This window comes from Capricornis sumatraensis, chromosome 16, assembly GCF_032405125.1.
Source record: "Capricornis sumatraensis isolate serow.1 chromosome 16, serow.2, whole genome shotgun sequence".
Lineage (NCBI taxonomy): Eukaryota > Metazoa > Chordata > Mammalia > Artiodactyla > Bovidae > Capricornis > Capricornis sumatraensis.
In genome coordinates this window covers 64,775,795-64,794,240 of record NC_091084.1, presented here as the reverse complement: position 1 = coordinate 64,794,240, position 18,446 = coordinate 64,775,795, and the positions used below count along the sequence as shown (strand labels likewise).

General features: G+C 44.9%; 1 protein-coding gene across 1 annotated transcript in view; it reads right to left on the bottom strand.

The window, feature by feature from the left end:
• KIAA1549L (KIAA1549 like) overlaps positions 1-18,446 on the bottom strand; it is a 129,168-nt gene that overhangs the window by 94,055 nt on the left and 16,667 nt on the right. The window contains exons 6-9 of the mRNA XM_068988048.1: positions 16,439-16,601; positions 14,814-14,873; positions 8,754-8,905; positions 3,548-3,719 (exon numbers count right to left, since the gene is read on the bottom strand). Of these exons, the coding sequence (XP_068844149.1) occupies positions 3,548-3,719; positions 8,754-8,905; positions 14,814-14,873; positions 16,439-16,601 (547 nt within the window). The remainder of the gene's footprint in view (positions 1-3,547; positions 3,720-8,753; positions 8,906-14,813; positions 14,874-16,438; positions 16,602-18,446) is intronic.

The window sequence follows — 18,446 nt, the reverse complement described above, 5'->3', positions numbered from 1 at the left end:
CTCAAAGTAAAGGATGGGTTAGGGAAGGAGAACTGGTGAAGAAGAGGAGACAGTGAACCAGGTAAAAATCTCTAAAGGTTGGACTTCCCTGGTTGTTCAGTGGTTGGGAGTCTGCCTCCCAATCAATCCCTGCTCCGGGAAGATTTCACAGGCCACAGGGCAACTAAGCCTGCGCACCATAACTACTGAGCCTGAACTCTAGTGCCTGTGCTCTGAAATAGGAAAAGCCACTGAGACAGCTAGATAGTGGCCCATACACAGCAACAGAGACCAAGGGTAGCCAAAAATAAGTAAATTAATGTTAAAAAAAAAACTTCAAAGGACAGTGGGGGTCAGCTTGGGGTCTAGAGGTGACTGCAATAAGGAGGGGACAACTTTTAAGCATCTAGCAATTTGCAAGAATAGAAAAAATGGTCTGGACATAGCAATGAGGAGCTGGGAGGAGGGAAGCCTTCCTCTCTTACGGTGTTTCTCTAATCAGTTTGCTGATTCACAGGGTGTACCACTGCACCCAGGCTCAATGTGCCCTGCCCCACAATCCTAACCTCAGCTGCCTCCTTCACTTCATTATGACCCAAGAGAGCAGAAACAACCACAGAGATGTCCTCAGGCTTCCAGTACCAAATGTACCACATGACTGACACCCACATCCCTGCTCCACTTGCCCTCCTGCTGCCAAAGGATGGGCCATCCCGGCTCCTCGCTGAGTCTGACCCTCCACTTGCGCCACCCCCTTGTCCATGTGTGGACTTTATTCCTGCAGGGCTTGTCTCTCTTCTGCATTGTCAATTTCTCCCTCTCTATTACAGTCTTAATACTCAAATGTACCCACTGTCTCTCATGTGGCCTCATTAATCTCCTCCCTTTGCTGTCCTTGCTTCCCCACCTCCACTGTCTCCTGGGCCCGCTCCAGCCACTGTGTCTCCACTACCTATTCCTGGGAACTCCTCCTGCCAACCTGTCTCCACTACCTATTCCTGGGAACTCCTCCTGCCAACGTTCCCACCAAGCTCCAGTTTAGCAAGGCCACTTCATCTCCGTCCTTCCAGTCTCTGCCTCTTAAGAACAGAAGCTGATGCAACAGCTCACCCGCTTCTAAGATATTCACTTTCTTTGCTTGTTTCTGGACCCCACCTCCTTCTGGGTTTCCTCCATCTCCTGGATGCTCCTTCTCAGGGTCCTTTGCTGGCTCCAGTTCTTCCCGCAGGTAACCTCTCCAGGCCTTAATTTTCACCCTCTTCTCTTTAGTTCTAAATCGTGCCAAGTCTGGTTAATCTCACGAACTCCCTTAACTCTAAATGTTATCTGTGTTGATGACTCCTCCCAAGTTAGTATTTCCGGATCTCTACTTGCATGTATAAACTAACATGTTCAAAACCAAACTCTCAATTCCATCTCCCCGACCCCACCACTGCCCCACCGAACCACTTCCTCTCCATACCTTCTGCATCTCAACAAGTGACACCACAGTCAGTGCTCAAGTCAACCTTGAGTCTTTTGGCCCTCACCTTCTCCTGCTCATACACAATCCATTATCTTGTCCCACTGGTTCTGTCTGCAAAAATATGTAAAATATCTTCTCTGAGTCTCTCCCTCTGACTCTTTCCCCTCTCACCTGGACACCTGCAGGGGTTTTCACTCCTAGCCTCTACAATTCATTCTCTACCTGGAGAGATGGATAAAGAGCTGAGGATGGAGCCTGGGGACACACACATGAAGAGGATACGGCAGAACTGATGAGGCCATTGACCTGACCAGAGATGGGACAGGGCCCATACGGAGGGAAGGGCAGAGGTGCAGAGGGAGAGAATCTGAGTTAAAAGCATTGTAAAGGCAAGACTGTAGAGGGTGATCATCATTTCTACGCAAAGGTATGTCTATGAGGATGTGCTGGCCGAGCAGAAGTGAGGGCCGTAATAACACATGGGCTGGACCATCCCCATGGAAGCCACACACACCGTGAAGAAGGCAGAAGATGAGGAGAGGAAAACCATGAGCCAGGTGTCAGGTTCCTAAGGAGTGTGGACACCAACTAGGAGATCAAGCTAGGCCTTTTGGGCCTACAGCATGCTCCACGTGCTGCCGAATCTAACATTTCTGCCACACAGTTGCTCACGTACCTCATCCTGGCTTTCTTTGAAGCCCTTATTTGGGTCCCTAATGCCTGGGCCATCAGAAAGCCTCATTAGTTCTGCCTTCTCTCAACCTGAACGCTGACAACAGATTAATCTCCCTAGATAATGGGTACTTTCAATGATACTATTTCCCCGCACAGAAATCTCCAATAGCTCCCCAGAACCAATCTCATCACTGTACAATCCCTTCCCTTGCCATGCAAGGCCTGAGTCTCCTAAGCAATGCTCATTTCTACCCCCATCATCTCCTCCTCATGCTTCAGTACTGCAGGAAACTTGATTCCTTTTTTTCAAGCACCACTGGTACTTCTCACTTCATTTCTATTGCTCCTGCTGCTTGCTCTTTCTGGACTATACCCTCTTCCCCACCCTTGGCTGGAATCATAGCGTACAATACAGTTACAAACACACTTTTGAACTCAGATTCAGATTCCTGTCTTGGAATTCATACCATATCAAGTACTAATTCTGTGATGTGGAGCAATTAGTTAACCTGTCTTAGCGTAGGTGTCTTCATCTGTAACTGGGAGCTAAATAAAGTTGCCCCAGAGAAATAGAGAAAAATTATGTAAAGCAATAAGCATAGTAGCTGCCATGGGGAGGACCCTCAAAAAGGCAGTTATTATGTTTCATACCCTTTCTCTATTAATTCTTCCCAGATACCCCTTGAGAGCAATCTGTCCCTCTGTTGAGTCCTGTATCAATCACATTGTCTCCTCGAAGCATCTCTGCATTCTACACCTTTATATCTGCATCAACAGCTTCTCTGCTCCTTAAAGGCAGGGATTTAGCAAGTCTTGCCCACTTCTCTGTGTCCTCCAGCACAGTTCATGTAGGACTCTGGAAAGTTTACTGAATCAAATTACCTTTAATTCCCCAGCAGACAAATACAGTCTCAGCAGTGGTGATTTTTCTAGCTGCTCACAAGACTATACTGAGGAGGGAGAGTGGGTAGGACCTGGGGCAAAGCAGTATTGCCATCACCCTAGTATCCAAAACACATCCCTTCCCCAAAACCCGATAGCTACCTCATATCAGGGCTTCCCTGAGAGCTCAGCTGGTAAAGAATCTGCCTGCAATGCAGGAGACCTGGGTTTGATCCCTAGGTTGGGGAGATGGCCTGGAGAAGGCAAAGGCTACCCACTCCAGTATTCTGGCCTAGAGAATTCCAGGAACTGTATAGTCCATAGTCCACGGGGTCACAAAGAGTCAGACACGGCTGAGCGACTTTCACTTTCACCCAAAACCTATTGCTTTAAACAATATAGGAAACAGCTGGTTGGGTTGAGAACCTTCCAGAATAGAAATATTTTTAGCTCTGGGTCTACTAACATGAGTTTAGGGACTCACTTGGATGAACAGGAAATATTTGCTGATGTTAAAAATATTGAATAGAAAGACTGTCCCCTTACGGTCAGCTTGCAGAAGAACAACATGGTGCAGAGTCAAGGCCATCCTTTGGGAGTCAATGGTGCTCAGGATCTTGGCAGCTGCAGTCCCCAGCAGAGGCTTCCCATTGTACAGGGTGTAGTAAGTCAGCTCCGCAGGGTCCTTGGGGCCCGGCACCCGCTGCATCTTTACCATCTTGCAGAAAAAGATAGGCTTTGTTTACAGGGCATCGTGCATCAACTCTGCAATTACTCACGTGATCAGCAGGCTCGCTCCCGACTGTGAAGCCTTCTGCAGCTGAGTAGACCCATAACATATATTTAAGGCATCAACCTTCGTGTACCTCCCTAACACCGACGTCTCAAGAAACCCTACTATCGCTGGAAGAGGAAGGCAGGGAGGAGAAAACAGTCTTGAAAATACAAACATCTGGGAAGAACAGTGAGACAGAGAAGAAATGCTGAAATGGTCAAGTCTCCAGCTTCTAGAGAACTCTGGCCTCATTTGAAAATAGGCCTCCACATGAATTCAGGGCATGTTAGGTTATGCTCAGACAAGATTTCTAATTTCAAATTCCTGCAATTGCCAGAGAGGGGAAAAAAACTGAACTTCTATGTTTGCAATTCAAAAGGTCTCTGATAAAAGCAAGGTTTGGAGACTCAAAGTTCTTTTTCTAAAATAACCTTTGTTGCTTTTTCTCACTGCACTACAGAGAATTTGAAAATACAGAAAAGCATCGAGAAATGAAATAAAATATAAACAACCTGTAACCCCTCCTCTATAAGCTAATTACTATCATCATTTTAGAGTATTTGCTACTATTTTTTTCCACACAAGTCTCTTATTTATCATTTTACAAAATTATTTATCGTACTTTCTATATAATATTATATATTGCCATTTTTACTTACATCCATAGGGGCTTAATTATAATAAAAGCATAAACGTTAATTTCTACATGGCATTCCAAGGCATGCCTCATAAACTTACCCAATCCTTTATTGTCAAACACCTAGATTGTTACTCATTTTTCAGTACTGTAACTAGCAATTTGATAATCACACATAAAACATAAATTTTAATACCTACATAATGTTCTACTGTGTGCATGTCTCATAAACTTAACTAAACCTTCATTTGTGGACATTTAGGTTGTTATCAAGTTTTCACTAGCATAATTCACCATTGATAAATATGGCATCATATAAGTATTTCCCAAAGTATATCTTACAGATTATGAGTTTCACAGGATATCAAAAGAGGTAACAAAAATGTTTATAGCAGCATTGTTCATAATAGCAAAAAAAAATACAAAAATTCAGAAGTCACTAACAGTAGGATGGATAAATGAATTATAGTACTGTTGCACAATTAAATGTTATAGAGTAGTAGAACTAAGGCTCTTTGATCCAATATGGGTGAATACAAAACCTGATATGGAGCAAAAGAGACAAATTACAGAATATAAAGTTCAAAACCAAACAAAACCACATGATGCACTGCTTACGGATACACATGAGAATGGTAAAACCTATACAGAAAACACAGGCATGATTTAATACGAAATCCAGAAGCACACTCAACTCTGGTAGAAAGGAAGCAAGTAGGTATAATCAGAAAAGACACAGAGAAAGCTTATCAGGTAAGGTAACAGTACTGTTCTTACTCTTTGGGTTGTGGGTTCTTTTTTTATTAGTGTTCTTTAAACTCTGCCTATTTTTATGCTGCTGAGTATGTGTGCTATAAATAACAATTAAAAATAAATATTACTACAATCCAATAAAAAATGGCTTTTAAAATAATCTGACCAGACATTTCACAAAGAAAGATATCTGAGGAGCCAATAAGCATGTTTTTTTAGATGCTCAATGAGGAAATTCAACTAAAACCCATAAGGCATCACTATCAACCACTAGAATGACTAAAATAAGAAGGGCTGATAACCCTGTGTTGATGAGAAGGTGGGGTAACTCCACATCTGGTTGGTGGGAGCATCAGACAGTATACTTTGGGGAGAGGTCTGGCGGTTTCTCACAGAATTCGCATACACCAACCCTGTGAACCACTCCTGCATACCCAAGAGAAATGAAAGCACATGTCTAAAGAAAGTCTTGCAGAAGAAAGTTCAGAGAAGCTTTGCTTATTGTAGCTAAAAATTGGGAAAAGCCCAGGTGTCCATCAGCAGAAGCATGGATAAACAATGCTTGGATAAACAACCTGTAGTATATTTCATACAAGGGAATATTACTCAGCAATAAAAAGGAATAAACTACTGAATAAAAGAACATGGATGAATCTCAAAAACACTCCAGAGTCAAAAAACTACACAAAAGGGAATCTACTGTCGGATTTCATTTATATGAGGTTTTAGAACAGTCCAAACCGGTCTATGGTATGGAAATGATATATGTTATCAAATATAAAATGGTAACGTCATACACTGTTAATGGTAGAACCGAGATGTTGAGTATATGTGTGTTTACATCATAATTTTTGGAACTTTTCTGTGAATTTACAAATGCTCATTATAAAATATCAGGGAAATATAGATGTTATTATAAACAAGGGTTTTAATGGTGCTTAAATTTAGAAACCAGTATATTGCCGAAAGGCAAGGAGATTACTTGCAGGTCTTTTTAGAGTCTTTGTATGTTAATATACCTTTGGAATCTTCAAGAATGCTTTAGAGGATGCAGCCTTGCCCAAACTGACCTGGTCAGATGGGCACCTTATAAGACCATTTTCCGGACACTCTGAGAAACAGCGCTCTCACCTCTTCATCTTTATGTTCACCTTCATCTTCTCGAAAGGAATTTCTAGGGGTGAGGTTGTGACCATCTAAAAGCTTCTTGTCTAAATCACTCACATGTTCTCCCATTTACTGAGTCTGAGGGTGCCCATTTCACTGCATCCTCATCAACACTGGACAGTACCAATTCACTCACTTTTAGTAGGTGAAAATGGTATCTTGTGGAAGTTAAAACTTGCATTACTTTGATGACAAATAGAGTTACACAATTAAAAATGCTTACTGGTCCTATGTATATCTTCTCTGGACTCACTTTTTCAAATATATCCACTAGAGAAATATCTTTAGCTTCTAGACATTTAAATTTCCATATTCATGAAGGTGGCTCATCTTTAAAAATGATCTGAGCCCAGATGAAAGACTTCTCTGCATGATGGATGATGTAAGCCCTACAGAGTGAATTTTCTTTGGGAAATTGGGGGTGTTATTTCTGTCCCCAGTGGGAGAGGAGGTAGGGAGAGCATTAGTATAACCAGGTATGAGATGAATGAACATTCAAGCAACTAATAACTTTGCTCAATTTCAATTTAACAGCAAATTCTTCCTAGCAAATTCCTCCAAGGATGATGTTGGAAGGTGATCTACACCCTTGGTAAATTGGAGGTTTGCAGAAATAAATCCCTAGTTACTTCATGCAGGTTTTCCAGGTAACAAAAGGGGCCACACACACTGAGTACTCTGGAAAAAAGAGGAAAAAACACCTTGCTGGGCTCTTTTAGGCACTTAGAATGTGTTGCTTTTCTTAGGTTCACAAATAATCGTGAGTGTAGGGTGATTCTTTCTCCTACTTCAGTTGAGGCAAACTCCATTTCAACTGTCTGAATCCCAGCGACTTCCTTTCTGTTACTTGGAGAAATGTGAATTATAAGGCTCACATGGACCCTCCCCCCAGAAAGGGAATCACAAACCTGGCACATGAAATTAACGACCACTTTACCTCATCATGAGGCTGTCTCAGACCACCAAGAGTTTAGAACCAAAGCGATGTTCAATAGGACACAAGAGGCCAAATACACCAACTGTGAATGGGGTACCTGGAGTCTCCCTAAGGGGCAGGATGTTGACTGACGTAGGAAACTGTGTTTCAAAAGATGGGTTGCATGTACTTCCAAGATTGCCTGGGGACAGCATCTGCAGACAGACTATGGTAATGTCTGTAATTTCTTTTAAAGCTTCTCTTAGACAGTGCGATACCATGCATGTGTGTTTGGGTTAAGTTATACCCTAAATGTGGTCAGTCACCAATCAGGAGTTCACACCCCAGGGGCAGTTGGCTAAGGCCGTAGAAGAAGCCCGCTCTCCAGAGGCGACTGCCAGAAGAGCTTCTATAACTTGATACCTCGCTCCACAGAGCTTTAATTAGCATAACAAATGTTAGAAATAGATTCTCATTGGGTAGAAGTAGTGGTACTCAAGATATGTGGATTGGTTAGAATATGCTGGAGACATTCCCACTCTTGCTTGAATTGGATAAAGAATCTAGAGAGGCTCAGAACCTCTACCCTTAGGATGGTATCTCTGTTGGGTTCCCTCTGAAGCAGACTCTGAGAAGAGCTGAATGCTTGTCATTTATTGGAAAGGTGCAGAGAACTGATGGAGTGGTAGGGGGGTGGAAAGGAGCTGACAAGGGGTGCACTGGAAGTGAGTCACCATGGTGGGAAACCAAAGCTTAATTCTGTGGGAAAGCTCTGCTGACGATCCTAAAGCACACTTTTCAGAATTTTCCCAGCCAAGAAACCAAAGAACTGTGGTATTTATACCCCCACTGCCAGTGAAGTCCCAGGTACTTCCAGCCAGCCATGACTGGGCAAAGTGGGTTCTGGCATCTCAAGAGCGGCCCTTGAATAAAATGATGCTGGAAGTCTACCAGCCTTCATAGCAATGGTAAGCAAATATGGGCAGGACCCCAGCAGTGTCTGCTATAGCATATTCCCCTAAATCCCAGCGTGGTCAAGTGTCCCTTATAAATGGAGAGGGCTCTGTTTGTTGAAACAGACATGACAAGGCCAACACAACCCCATTTTTGGAAGGCTGATGGGTGTTTCTGCTGATCACAGCCGTGGTGCTGAGAGGCCTGGAAACTGGGACCTCATCCAGCCTCCAGAGCAGGTTGTGGGGGAGCTAACACTTACTAATAATGCTTTGTTGAATAAATATGCACGTGTGGGCAGCCTGTCTTCTGAGACCTGCTTCCCCTTGCAATCCAGAGTGAGACAGTCGGGAGAGCAGCTCTCACCCTCCTTCACGATGTCAATGATTATGACCACCAACCCCACAAAAAAAGTAAGAGCAGTGTGAATTAACCGGCCTCATCAGCCTGTGGTGTGCACACACCTCGGCACGCAGCACAATCTACTTCAGCTCAGGAAGCACGTTTCCATACCTTTCTTATAGACTCTGGCGGCTTTGCACGCACCCACCTGGACGGTGTAGCTTCCCAGAGTGGTAGCCCGTTTAAACCGCCGGCCTTGCTGCTGGGACATCATGAACAGCTGGGCCAGGCGCTGCTCCATGACCCGGGCGAAGCTCTGGTTGTGCAGGCCCACCAGGGAGTTGTCCACGCCCTGCAGCACTGGACACAGGAGACAGAGCCGCTGTCAGGGGAGAGGCTCACTGCTGACTCAGAAGCCAAGCCACCAGGGCCAGGCCTGCACCAGCCGTAAGGGCCGTGGGCCTGACCCCATGTTAGGGTCTGCCCATCCTTCCCTCTCGACAGCCCCTGGGGTTAGGAATCACTATCCACCTGTTTGAGATGCTGAAGAGGCTATGTGACTAGTCTAAGTTCACACAGCTAGTAATCAGCAAAGCCGGGGCTCAAGCCCAAACCCCTGAAACCCTGTCCTTCACAATCTGGGACAGGTGTAATGACCTAAACTTATTGTACTAGGTCCCAACCTTATTTAAGATAGCCTGTTCAGTTAGAGTCTGTATGGGAACACAGCATTGCTGTAGGAACAGCTGATTGGATTTCTTGGTGGTTCCTGGCTCAGCGCTACCCTGATTCTACTTTTCTTTCCAACAGCTTTGCTGAAGGATCTCAACTCCATCCTGCTACTCAGCCCCTTCCACGTGGGCAAACCACCCTGCTCAGTGTTGTCATCCCCTCCCTCGTCAGTGGGGTCCTTTCAGAGCTCACTCCTAAAGTTGCCCAGGGCCCCAGGAGAGACCCTCCTGGCTTGAGAGCAGGATCGTGTGATAGAAGGAGTGGGCTCTCTCAGTGCTGGCACTTGCCAGCTGGGGGACTTTGGGCAAACCACTGGCCCTCTCAGAGTCCAGGTCCTTCTCTATAAAATGGAATAAGAAAGGCTACATCACAGCAAATATATGTCTAGTGGGCTTTAATGTTGAGATGAGATGTATATAGCAGCGTAGCACAGAGCCTCCTGTGTGGAAGGTAAATGAAACCCTCTCTTTCTACCCTTCCTCCACTTCTGGACTTTATCCACACCCAGAGTATCTGTAATCAGTAAGTAAAGCACTGATATGGAATTCCAGGCTATGGCTGGTGCCTGGAGGAGGATTTTAATGAACGCCAGGACCATCCTAGAACTGCTGGAGTCACTTACTATGGGGGCGACTGCCTTTATGCTGTCTATTCCCCAAACCAGCCCTTCTTCCAAGTCCCTTGGGAAGAAGCACACTTCTTCCCAAACACCTAAAACACTCCCTCCAAACACATCCCTGAAAACAAAAATGCTAAAAGCAATTCTCATCTTCTTAGACCAAAACTTACATGGGCTGGGGATGTAATACAAGATTTTTCATTTAGCAGACTTTGTTCTACTACAGTCCAGCCAAGGACCATTAATACCACTCTGTCTACTGGGATCTGGAAAGAGTCTGGATATAAAGGCTGTATTGTTACTATGATGGCATTCTAACAGGGCAGAACAAGGCAAGGATGACAATGAGATACAGAGAGCGATGTTGAAACTGATCATGAGAAAAGTGAAACCCACAGCTGAGTTTCAGAAGTTATTTCTTTGAAACCACAAATCCTAAAAAAATCCCCATGAAGGGCAGGCATAAAGCAGCTTTCCTTCCAGGGCCCTCGTGAGGGACTCCCAGCTCAGCAGAATTCCTGCAAACAAACTCCTGCAAACATTCCTGTGCCTCCCACGGTGGTGGGTCCCAGAAAGGCCCCTCCAAACCCTCCTCGCACAGCTGTCAGGCTGAGGAAGGGCTGACCCACTTCCTGACCCCAGGAGGAGAGCTCATGTTCTTTCAAGTTCAAAGATACCCCTCCCATAAAACGACAGTGCCAACGGCTGCAGGATTACTTCTATGCTGGTCTCTCCTGACCAGTGGACAAGGGTGAGAGAGGGAATGCAGGACGGTTGAGGGGTGTCATCATGAGTTACTTTAGAGAAATCCCAGAGGTGATGCAAAAAGGGCAGACATCAAAGAAGAGAAGAGTCAAAGCCTCCAGGTGACGAACCGTTTCGGAAATAGACAGTGGTGATGGGTATACAACTCTGTGAACGTACTCAATGCTGCTGTGTTGTACACTTAGAAAAATGGTACCAATGAACCTAGTTCCAGGGCAGGAATAGAGATGTAGATGTAGAGAACAGACTCGCAGACACTTGGGGGAAAGAAGAGGGTGGGACAAATTGGGAGAGTAGCATTGACATATACACACCGCTGCTTCTGCTGCTGCTGAGTTGCGTCAGTCGTGGCCCCATAGACGGCAGCCCACCAGGCTCCCCTGTCCCGGGGATTCTCCAGGCAAGAACACTGGAGTGGGTTGCCATTGCCTTCTCCAATGCATGAAAGTGAAAAGTGAAAGTGAAGTCGCTCAGTCGTGCCCGACTCTTCGCGACCCCATGGACTGCAGCCTACCAGGCTCCTCCGCCCATGGGATTTTCCAGGCAAGAGTACTGGAGTGGGGTGCCATTGCCTTCTCCAATTAAACTACCATGTATGAAACAGCTAGCTAGTAGAAGCTGCTGCATAGCACAGGAAGCTCAGCGCGGTGCTCTGTAATGACCTGAAGCGGAGGGATCAGGGGGTGGTGGGGGGAGAGAGGTCCAAGAGGGAGGGGATATATGTATACATATAAATGATCCACTTTGAGGTATAACAGAAACTAACACAATGTCGTAATTATACTCCAGTAGAAAATAATTTTTAAAAAGGTTAAAACGATAAATCACATCTTATGTGTATTTTACCACAATTTTAAAAATTGAGAGAAAAAAAAAATGCCTCCAGGGAAGTGCAGGAAGTTATGAGAACCTGCCACAGAGTTCCACAGAATCAACAGCTAGGCAGCTCCCACGTGCCTCATGGCTCTTTCTGCAAAGAGGATGTGTCCTTCCTAGGAGGAGCTGGACAAGAGCTGGGGGCTGGAGCCAGGAGCTTGGGTTTGAATCCTGATGCCCCCCTATTGAGTGTTCCTGGGCAGGTTCCTCTGGGCCCCAGTTCCTCATCTGAAAACATGGTTGTCATAAGCTACTCCTGACCGTATGATGAAGAACAGAATACTTTATAAAAGAAAACTGCTTCTAGCATAGTGCCATAAAGCCCTTGAGAGGATGCCCACAAGCAGCAGCTGTTGTTGTTCAAACGCACCTCCTGCTTCGCTAGACAGGTCTTCAGCAGAGGAAGGAATCGCCTGGAAAACACAGAGCTGTGTTCCAGGACTGCAGTTTCTCTCCTTTCTCCAGAGAAGCCCAGTGGCCTCAGGCTCCTGGCCTGGGGAATGGGTTGAACAAAGCTATCTTCATCTCTCCATTCCCAATCTCCTACCTTTCTGGAAATGATGGTAAAAGTTGGTGGTGACTGCCCACAGGTCTAGAAAGTGGTCATGGACCAAAGGGAAGGCAGGAGGGTCCTCCTGAAACCTGAAACTGTTCCCCCCTCTCCCTGCCCCTCAAGCAGAAATCAACTGGTCCAGTCAGCCCTGAACACAGTGTTGGGATGGGTTGGGCGGGGGGGGGGGGGTCACTGTGTATGCTGATTACCAACAGCAGCACCAGTGATAACAAGTGAGGGATGTCCAGGTGAGTGGGCTGGAGGTCAAGTCGCAAGAGAATCCTGAAAACAAGACCATGTATGGAGCATTTTGTTAAGCACGTGTCACTCAAACAGAGGCAGGGCAACACAGAAGTACCTGAGGAAAGGCCAAAACAAGAGGTTGACAAGGACAGGTTGTCTTACCATCAAATGTCAATATTAAAGTTAGAGAAGGGCGGGGATATATCTGCAAGTTAAAAAAAAAAAAAAGCATTCCTTGGGCAGGAAACATGATTTTATAAGTGTTACATAACCTGCTGGCTTCAAAAATGTGTTGCTGGGTTAGCACTGTCTCTCTTGGGCATAAGCTCTGGTGGGTCGCTGCTGCTTTCCTTTGTAAACACATTTCTTTTGTTGGCGTTCTTCGCAGGTAAAATAATCTCTGCAAATCCATGGCTTTGCAGGGCAGAAAGAAACGCAATTTTCTGCAGTTTAGGAGAGGTCTTGAGCAGGCTTCACCGAGCTCCTAGTTAGTATTCCAGCCAGCACCCACCTACTGCTTGTTTGGGACAGCAAGGGAAGGAGGAGACACGGAAGGGAAGAAGGAGGTTGGGGAGGGCCTGCTTGTCCAGGCTCATCTTCCAGGACTTGCAAAATCTTGCTCCGTCTTTGTTATGGGCTGAATTGTTTCCCCCTCACCTCATCTGCTGATGTTTTATCCCCCAGGACCTCAGAATGTGACTGTTTGGAGATAGGGCCTTTAAAGAGGCAATTAAGATACAATGAGGTCATTAGGGTGGAGCCTAGTTCTAAATGACTGGTGTCCTTGTAAGAAGAGGAAATTAAGACACAGACCTGCACAGAGGGAAGGTGGTTGTTTTACAAGCCAGGGAGAGAGAACCTCAGAAGCAAACAGCCCTGCTGACACCTTGATATTAGACCTCCAGCCTCTTGAGTTATGAGAAAATAAATTCCTGTGGTTGAAGCCCCCACCCTCACCCCTCAGCCTAGGGTAGCAGCTCTAGCAGGCCAACACCTTCCTGTCCCTCCCCTTGAAATCGAGGAGGACCCTTTGGGGCTCCTGGGCTTGGAAGCCTTTCTGTCCCCATTTCTTGTAGGCAAGACTCCAGCCACTGTAACGTTCCCCAAGTTCCAAAGGGCAGATCCAGAACAGTTGCTAATGAAGGAGAGAGCTGCCACAAAAGCACCTGAGGCAAGATTAAAGGGACCAGAGAAGTACATCAAGGTGAGGAGACCGACCACCTGAGACCCCGTGCATGCTAAGTTGCTTCAGTCACGTCCAAACTCCTTGCAACCCTATGGACGGTAGCTCTCCAGGTTCCTCTGTCCATGGATTCCCCAGACAAGAATACTGGAGGGGGTTGCCATGCCCTCCTCCAGGGGGTCTTCTTAACCCAGAGATCGAACCCACATCTCTTACCTCTACCTGCATTGGCAGGCAGGTTCTTTACCACCAGGACCACCTGGAGACCCTACACATACCTTAATCTTTTTAGCAACCCTACCTTGAACTATTGCTATAAACCCCCTCATCAAATCCTCCCAGGTTGGCACATGTAGTTTTCTGAGGCAGGAGCTTGCGGTATCCCCCGCTAGCAAAGCAATGAAGCTATCCATTTCTACTTCACCCCAAACTGCCTCTGAGATTCAATCTGGCACCAGTGAACAGAGAAGCTGAGCTTTCGGCACCACCCTTAATGACCCAGCTAGTCACTCTGCCTCCTACACGCTTCTGTTCTCTCTCTGCTTCTAATCCTTGCTTCTCTAATTTTCAGAGCTACTGTCTGGCTTTTGAAAAACACAAACAAGAACTTTTTTTTGCTATTTCATAAATCTCAGCTGGAAAATGTCAAGGAAAATGCCACCCAAACACCCTTCTACTTCCGTCCGCCTTCACTGTCAGGACACGCTGGGCTTCACCAGGATCAGCGTGGGTGTGCCCAGGGAGAGAGAAAAGTGCATGCCTGGCATTCCTCTGACTTCACTGGGTTTTGTAGGGCAGTGGAGAAAGGCCTACGATCTTTAAACGAATAGACAACCATTCGCACGGACATGCCCCAGCCCTCCACAGCTTAATGCTGTTCCTTCTGATGGATGCATGTTTTGCAAGAAGAAGGCTCCAGACTGGGACTTTCAAGGTAGCTGTTTTGAACTGATTATTTAATACCCATCTTCAGTGTGATGTCTTTTTTTTTTTTAATTGAAGAATAACTACAACATTGTGTTGGTTTCTGCCTCAACATGGATCAGCCATAGGTACATACATGTCCCCTCCCTCTTCAGCCTCCCTCCCACCTCCCACCCCATCTTAGCCCCTCTAGGCTGTCACAGAGCCCAGGTTCTTATTTCAGTTTACTCCATTTCTGGTCCTATGGAAGGAACTCCTTGGCTTATAAGGCAGAATCCAAGAAAAGATGCCAACTCTATCACTGAAAGGCAGGCAAGCTTTTAAAAATAAACCAACCTGATAGGGTGAAAGGAACAATGAAAGAAGAGATTACCTGTAATTACCCAGTAGTCTCTCGTTGTTTCTGATATATCAAGGTTGGGGTATTCCAGCGCTAAAACAAACAAGAAACACACCAAATTACTTTTATATATGGATATTGTTTTATATGTAGATATCAGGTTTTATATATAGATATAGTTCAGGGAAATAGACATAGCTGACAAAATACCAAGCAGCTAAATCCTGCTCTATCATTCTTGGGAACTCTAGGACATACAGCCTGAAACTTGCTTTTCAGAAAACTTAAATACTCGGTAAAGGGCTAACTTTCAGAAGAAGAATTTTCTAAGGCTTTTGGGTGTCTGCTTCCAGCTTTTCCATCAAAACCTTCTTAAGGCAAAACAATTTCACTGTTAAGACCTACAACGAGAACCAGTCAACTATAGCCTTCTTTTCTAGAAAATTATCTATCATAACGTAGTTTTAGGAATAATTATTTATTGAATGGATCTTTCCAAAGTCAAAGTTTAGGAGCTAAATGCTTGCAAGCAATGGTCCCATTTCATTATAGTGTGGTGACCATCAGAGTTAACATATGTTAAGGGTTTAGCACGTTATTTGGCACATAATAAGTACTCAGTAAATCACAGTTGTGTTATTATTATTATTCTTAGACTGTCAAGATGATAAAAGAAAATAAATCCTTTACATGCTGCCAGGTGAATAACGCCATCTTTTATGACATTATCTTTTCCATAAAATCCAGAGTCATCTTTTCCGAGTACATGGAAATTCACAAAAGCTTGCCACTAAACTAACATTTTTTTATAAAGTCTGAGTGGCTACTTTGTGCTAATAAGTACATTCACACACATTATCTCACTTATTTACAATATAAAAAGGGACCATAGAGGGAAATGAAAACAACTTTGCTAATACACGTTTAAAAAAAAACACCCAGTAACCTTGAGTATGTATCAACAATTAAATGTAAGAGCACCGATCTTTACTTCCTTTGGCTACTGAGTAAGTGTTTGGGTACAAAATGTAGGCTGCATCTTTGAAGTCTATGTCTGCTGCATGGTAATGAGGATTATGTAACTGAAGCATGAGAAAAAGAGGAGGCCACAAGCCTATGGGGACTTCATCAAGTGAAGTCACGATGCTGACTGCATGTGAGCTGCGTTATAATGTCTATAGCCCAGGCAAGGGCTGAAGGCCTGGGAATTTTTGTTGATGGCAGAAGTGGGGGGAACCCTAGCAACCAAGATTGCCATGAGGACAGATGCTCTATCAGGCAGTGTTATAAGCTAAGAAGACAGACTGCTTGGTTCAAGCCCCAGGTTCCATGTCTCACCAGCTATGTCAGAGTTAAACCTCTTGGAGTTTCATTTTTCCCATCTGCAAGATGGCGCTAATTTTGCACCTACCATAGAGGGTAGTTGTGAGGATTAAATGAGATACAAGACAAGTGAAGGGTAAAAGCACCTAGCCAGTGCTTTTTACAACATGCAGTGAAGTTTTCATCAATTCAACCCCCTTCAGTCACATATTACAGTTGTGATTTTATGACAAAAGAGTTAGCATGTGGCATCATGGAGGCTTGCTAAACGGACAAGTTCCCAGAGAATATGGTAGAGTCCTACAGGGATTCAAACATAACTCAAACATACTCACGTTCAGCGATGGTGAGCGGCGGGTAGGTGAGGTAGAACCCCACCAGCTCAGCAGAGAGCTGGCGGAGGAGGCTGCTGGCCACGGTGCCGTTGAGGAAGGAGCTTCGGTTGGCCACCACATACACCAAGGTGACTGTCTGGGAGGCGTTGGACGTGCTCACCATCTGAATGGACACAGGAGGAAAGGGGAGGGAGACATGCCAAATAAGATGAGGGTCTGTTTCATGGAGGCCATGGGAGGAGAAGTTTAAGGAGAGGTTAGGAATGAAAGGGAGGTGGGAAGAGAGCAAGGAAGAGATAAGAATAACAACAGTTGTCATATGATGGCTCACAACATGCCTGGCATCTCGTACCAGGCATCGTTCCAAGGGCACATGATCTCATTTAATCCTCATCACAACCCTAGGAGGTGTATCCTGTCATGGAGGTATATCCTTTGACAGAGGAGGAAACTGAAGCCCAGAACGATCAAGGGACTTGCCCAGGGTCACACAGCTAATAAGTGACGGAGCCAGGATCCAAACCTCAGCAGCCTGACTTCAGGTTTTAACCACTGGTGTGTGTATATTTTCCAGGGGCTAAATGGTCGCAGGCTACTTTTATGGTTCTGAAGATACACTATAGAGTAGAGGAATGGTAAATTTAAGAGGGTTCAACTGCTCAGACAGAGAAAGCCTGATTCAAACTTTTGGGGAATTTTAAAGTTGAAAGGACGGAGAATGCACGCCACTGGTCACCAACCTAGTAATGGACAGCATGATGAAAACTGATGACAATAAGAATGCAGAAATAGAAAACAGCTTCTTTAGAGAGAGATTCCATTTCATTGTGATCTATCAATTCAATATAGAATATGTTAATATGAATTGTGAAATGTGAAATGTGAAAAACAGATGCAGTAGGAAGGCATTCTGCCTGGTGAGACAGTCTCTGTGAGCTTCTGCGCTGGATGTCTGCCCCTTCCCCCACCAGATCCATTTGCTACCCTGCCCTCATCCTGCTCAGTGCGCCCAGAGGCAGAATTCTGTGGACCACACCAATGGGCTACTTGGCACCCTGGTATTAGCTACAGAGAGCTCAGGAGGATGTGGGTGAGAAGGAGGAGAGTGAGGTCAGAGAGCTGGTGTTGGGGGCTCCCTCCTGGGGGGTCACAGCTCTGGCTGGGCACTTCTGGCCCAAGTTTCCCACAACTGCTCCATCCCCTCATCTCATCAGCCCCAATGTCACAGCCTTGAAAGCTGCGCCACCCCTGTAGTCTCCCTAGAGCCTGGGCACACTTCTGCAAAGTCCTTTTCAGAAGGACTTTGGACTTGGACTTTCCTCGAACTGCCTTCATTTGAATATGTCCTCTCTTTTTGCCAGGAACTGATACCCAGTCTGTCTAAAACCTTTGTGTGCTCAGACACAAATATCTCTGCAACATTTCTTTTAAAACTTACTTTGAAGACAACTGTCAAGAGTAAGCTTCTTCAAGCTATTTCGAAGTTTTTCCCATAAGAGCAAGTTCCTTTTAAGTTCTCTAACACAGCACCTAGAGTCCCATGATTACTGATATACGGAGTCAACATTTCTGGTCAACTGTTACTTCCTCTCCAGAAGCATTTTTGGAATGTGGTTTAGCCACAAGGATTCATACCTCTTTCCCAAGGTACCAAGAAGAAAGGTACTTCTTTCTGAATAATTCAAAAGACCTCACTGTACTGTCACCTAAAAAATAATAACTAAAGTAACTTTGCAATCTTTATCTCTATTTGGAACATTATATATATATGCTTGTTTCTTTTCAACAAAACTAAATCTCACTGGATCCCAAAGAGCCTGCAGTATGGTATCTTAGTACATAATACACTCGACAAAATAAGTTATACTTTTTTTAGTTGAGAACATTTTCATTAAGGAGACTTCACTAACATACAACACTATGTTAGTTTCGTACTTTCTGTGGTAAAATACACATTATGTTATACCATTTTAACCATTTAAAGTGTACAGTGGCATTAAGTGCATTT